Raw genomic sequence first — 4,194 nt, forward strand, 5'->3', positions numbered from 1 at the left:
GACGAGAACGTCTGGAGCTCCAGAGACCTGCGAGGCAGCGAAGAAGAGAAGGACAGAAGAGAGAGGGAGGTGGAGGGGGGGGGAGGAAGAGGAGGAGGAAGGGGAGGAAGAGAAGGAGTTGAGTAAGAGGAGTGGCGCGGCAGGACGAGAAGGAAGTCAGTACCCCGAGCTGAAGTCCTCAGAGCGATGGCAGGGGAGCGAGGTTCCTCGCTGGATCAGCTTGTGCATGATCCCTCCTTGCACTTCAATGCCAATGGATAGCGACACAGCCGCCTCCTCCCTCTCCTCCCTCCCCTTCTCTGCTCGACTCCTCCTCTCCTCCAGCTGCTGCATGTGCGCGCATACTCCCTCAAGCACCACGTGATCCATCGGCATGGCAGCGGGAAGATTGAGCTTGCAGGCATGTCAGAGCATCCCTCGCCTGCTCCTCCTTCTCTTTCTCCTCCTCCTCACTTGCGACCGGAACATGGATCGCAGCTTGTCCTGCACCGCCTTGATCTCACAGCAGCCTCCCGCCACCAGCACATCGGCGATGCTCTCCTGCCGTACCTGCCATTCGCATGCCCACATGACTGAGGTGAAGGGCAGGAGAGGAGGTAGAGGAGGCAGCGGCAGAGCTAGGGGAAGTGGGAGGGAGATAGAGGTAGGGCAGGAGATAGAGGTAGGGCAGGAGATAGAGGTAGGGCAGGAGATAGAGGTAGGGCAGGAGATAGAGGTAGGGCAGGAGATAGAGGTAGGGCAGGAGATAGAGGTAGGGCAGGAGATAGAGGTAGGGCAGGAGATAGAGGTAGGGCAGGAGATAGAGGTAGGGCAGGAGGTAGAGGTAGGGCAGGAGATAGAGGTAGGGCAGGAGATAGAGGTAGGGCAGGAGTAGAGGTAGGGCAGGAGATAGAGGTAGGGCAGGAGATAGAGGTAGGGCAGGAGATAGAGGTAGGGCAGGAGATAGAGGAGGCAGACTGACTGAGTTGTCCCCAAGGAGTTGAGAAGAGAGGGCAAGGACTCTACAGCAGCAGGTCAAAGCAAGGCTGATCCTCTTGCTCCTCACCTGTCATAGATGTCCTCACAAAGCTCCTCCATCTTCTGTCGCGTCATGTGCACCTTCAGCCTCCGAGCCTGTTCCCCCCTCAGCTCCCCCTCAGCTCCCCCTCAGCTCCCCCTCAGCTCCCCCTCAGCTCCCCCTTCTTCTCTCTTACCTTATCAACTTGATCAACTTCGATCGTCGTCTGCTCCTCTGAGCACAAGACTCGCTTGGCGTCATCGCAGGCGACGAGCACACGAAACATGAGCTGCTAGACGTCAGCTGAGAAGGTTGCTCTGCCTCTCACCTCCTTATCGTCTCGCAGGTCGACACCGTGACAGGCCTGATACTCCGCAAACAAAACTTTGCTAGCCGCTGAACGAAAGAGAGCAAGTGAGATACAACTATCATCACCTCCTCTCATACTCTCATACTCTCATACTCTCATACTCTCATACTCTCATACTCTCATACTCTCATACTCTCATACTCTCATACTCTCATACTCTCATACTCTCATACTCTCATACTCTCATACTCTCATACTCTCATACTCTCATACGCTGTCAGTCTGACCTTGTCCATTTCTCGCCCGCTGGTCTTAAAATCTTGGAGGCTGTCCAGCACTTGCAGCTCGTGATCCTCGAGCTTAAGGAGAGAGACCCGCAAGGCCATGGCTGACACCAGCCACGTCAGAGCGAGGAGGGAAGCGAGCCGAAGCCCTAGGACAAGGACTAGTGATGACGATCCGGAGGAGGAGGAGGAGGAGGAGGTGGTGGTGGTGGTGGTGGTCAAGATAGAGATGTAGAGGATGCGCTGCTTGTAGGAGTTTCACCTCCGAAGTTAACAGTGAGGGCGAGGCGACGGTGAGCTTTCCTACCGTGCCTTCACTCTCTTCATCTCCTCCTCCTCCCATACCTCTCGTATCCGTACGCCTTGCCTATCGCCACCGGCTCCGTCACAAACTCCACCCCCTGTCGCGCGCTTGAGAGTTGAAGGAGCCAGAAAACGTCACCTGCGCGATGCCGCATCTCTTGAGCACATCTTGGAGGAACTGAAGGAGGCGTAAGGGCTGGGGGAAGAGGAGAAGAAGGGCCCGACCTCCTTCTGCATGTCGTTGAACAGCTCAGGTACCGCCATCACTGCTGTAAGCTGCTCCTTCTGCACCTCCTCTCCCATGGCCGAAGAGAGCAGCTCGGTCACGAGCATGGCGGTGAGATCTTTCAGACTGATCTTCTCTATCATCCCTCGCTCATCCTTGCAGAGAACCTGAAGGGACAAGTCAAGGAGAAGCAGGGCAAGCACAGCTTCACTCACGCTGATCGCATCCTGACCTTGGCTGGCGTCTCGTTCCAGCCATAGCATGTGATCCTTGTCCAAGAGTTCGTCGTCCTCTCCTCTCCTCCCCACCAGCCTCATCAGGTCATAAGCCGCAGCTCTCGGATGCTCCCGCCCGATCCTCCGCCCCTCCTCCCCGCAGTGCCACTTCCCCTCGAAGCGACAGAGCCATGCTGGCGCCAGGCGGCGCTTCCATGGTCCACGCGCACGGGAAGGCACAAGAGCTCTCGCGTCTTCCCCCTCCCTCTCCTCTCCTCGCACGCAAACTCCCCATGTCGCCGACCCCACCGCCAACCCAACTGCTGCCATCCCGCTGTTACTCCCGGCTAGGGCCCTGGACCCCACCCCTTCCTTCCCCTTCAGATGAACCCTACCTTCTCCATAACACAAATGTGACTTGTCCGCACGCCTTTTTGAATTCCGACCCGGCGGGGCTCGCCCGGGCCCCCCCCGCGGCCGGCCGCCGTCGCCGGCGGTGAGTGCTTCTTGGAGGGCACTGAGTTTTACTCGCATAAGGTAAAAAGTGCCTCAAGCAGAAGAAAGCAGCAACAAGCAGAAGCGTCAAACACACGAAACACAAGACCGAAAGTAACCAGCACTGCTGGCAACCAGACCCTACACTGCCCGGCCAGCCCACGCGGCAAGCGAGGCCGCCGAGACCGAGACCGCCATTGACGGCGACGACGCTGCAGCAGTGCCCAAGGACCCCGTCGGGGGGGGGAGCCGCTCTCCGGAGGCATCAGACGTCCGACTGGCACACTGTGCGGATGGACGGAAAGGCGGGCTCCAGCGCCACTCTTGATGCCGTTCCATCGTCCGGGAGTCCGAGACTTCCGGTGCCAGACTCCTCCGGGGCGACTCGACAAAGTCCGAGGAGGAGGTGTCCTCGAGGAGCGATTGCTCACACGACGGTAGAGGATCGCTCCAGCATTATGAACCATGTGAACGAAGTCGTGCGCCTCAACGAAGAAGGTCGCCAGAGGATGCTTCTGGGCACGGAAAGATCTCGAGCAGTGAACGTCCAGGCTATGAGGAGAGGGCAGCGACCGTGACATTGGCTGGTCAGAGTACCAAGCGAGGAAGCGAGCGATAGCCGTATAGTAAACAGCGGGGTGTAGACCCTCAGAGGGCGTGAACTCGTCCCCTCCTCGACTATGCGGAAGCTCCCGCTTGAACCTCGCAAACTCTAGCAGGTCGGGATGCGCGGCGAGGTACTGCGAGGAAGGCCAGCGGTGGTATTTCTCAAGCGCCAGGTGGACAGAGAGGTCTGCTTGAGGCACTTTTTACCTTCTGCGAGTAAAACCACAAAAGCAGCGTGCCAAGCTAAACCTGCATGCACACAGCGCCACAGCGAGAAGCTGCACAAACACACACAAAAAAAAGACCAAAAGTAACCAGCACTGCTGGCAACTGTCAGCAGACCCGGCACCGCCAGCCTACGCGCGAAGCCACGCAGCCTCAAGCAACAGTCGCTAGGAGGGGTAACAAACTCAGCAGGAGGGGACGTCCGAAATGAAACTCCCTTTGGTCGGCACTTCGTTGCTGCTGAGGTCTTGGCTCGCAAACGCGCCGCCACCTATCAGCGCCTCACCATGCAGCTGACGCTGGAGGCGCTCCTATCTGGTGCGAGGCGCATGACGCCCTTGCGTTCGCAAGCACTTCTCGAGCCAGAGGACAGCTCCTCCTCGGACTTTGTCGAGTCGCCCGAGGGATGACGGATTTACTGGCAGAAGGTAAAAAGTGCCTCAAGCAAAAGAAAGCAGGAACAAGCTAAACCTCCTGGCACACAGCGCACAGCGAGAAGCCGCACAATCACACACAAAACACACGCCCGAAAA

The 4,194-nt window shown here is 58.1% G+C and overlaps 1 protein-coding gene across 1 annotated transcript; it reads right to left on the reverse strand.

Moving 5' to 3' along the window:
• Positions 1 to 156: 156 nt before the first annotated feature.
• Positions 157 to 2,383, reverse strand: GUITHDRAFT_118107 (heat shock protein 70-like protein; the record flags this gene model as incomplete). The annotated part of the gene is made up of 12 exons (XM_005822645.1): positions 157 to 393; positions 454 to 549; positions 962 to 1,001; positions 1,046 to 1,113; positions 1,194 to 1,286; positions 1,326 to 1,393; positions 1,573 to 1,695; positions 1,854 to 1,894; positions 1,937 to 1,992; positions 2,034 to 2,072; positions 2,120 to 2,287; positions 2,336 to 2,383. 12 exons carry the CDS (start codon positions 2,381 to 2,383, stop codon positions 157 to 159), a joined length of 1,077 nt encoding a protein of 358 aa, XP_005822702.1.
• Between the last annotated feature and the right edge of the window lie 1,811 nt (positions 2,384 to 4,194).

This window comes from Guillardia theta (genome assembly GCF_000315625.1).
Source record: "Guillardia theta CCMP2712 unplaced genomic scaffold GUITHscaffold_121, whole genome shotgun sequence".
NCBI lineage: Eukaryota > Cryptophyceae > Pyrenomonadales > Geminigeraceae > Guillardia > Guillardia theta.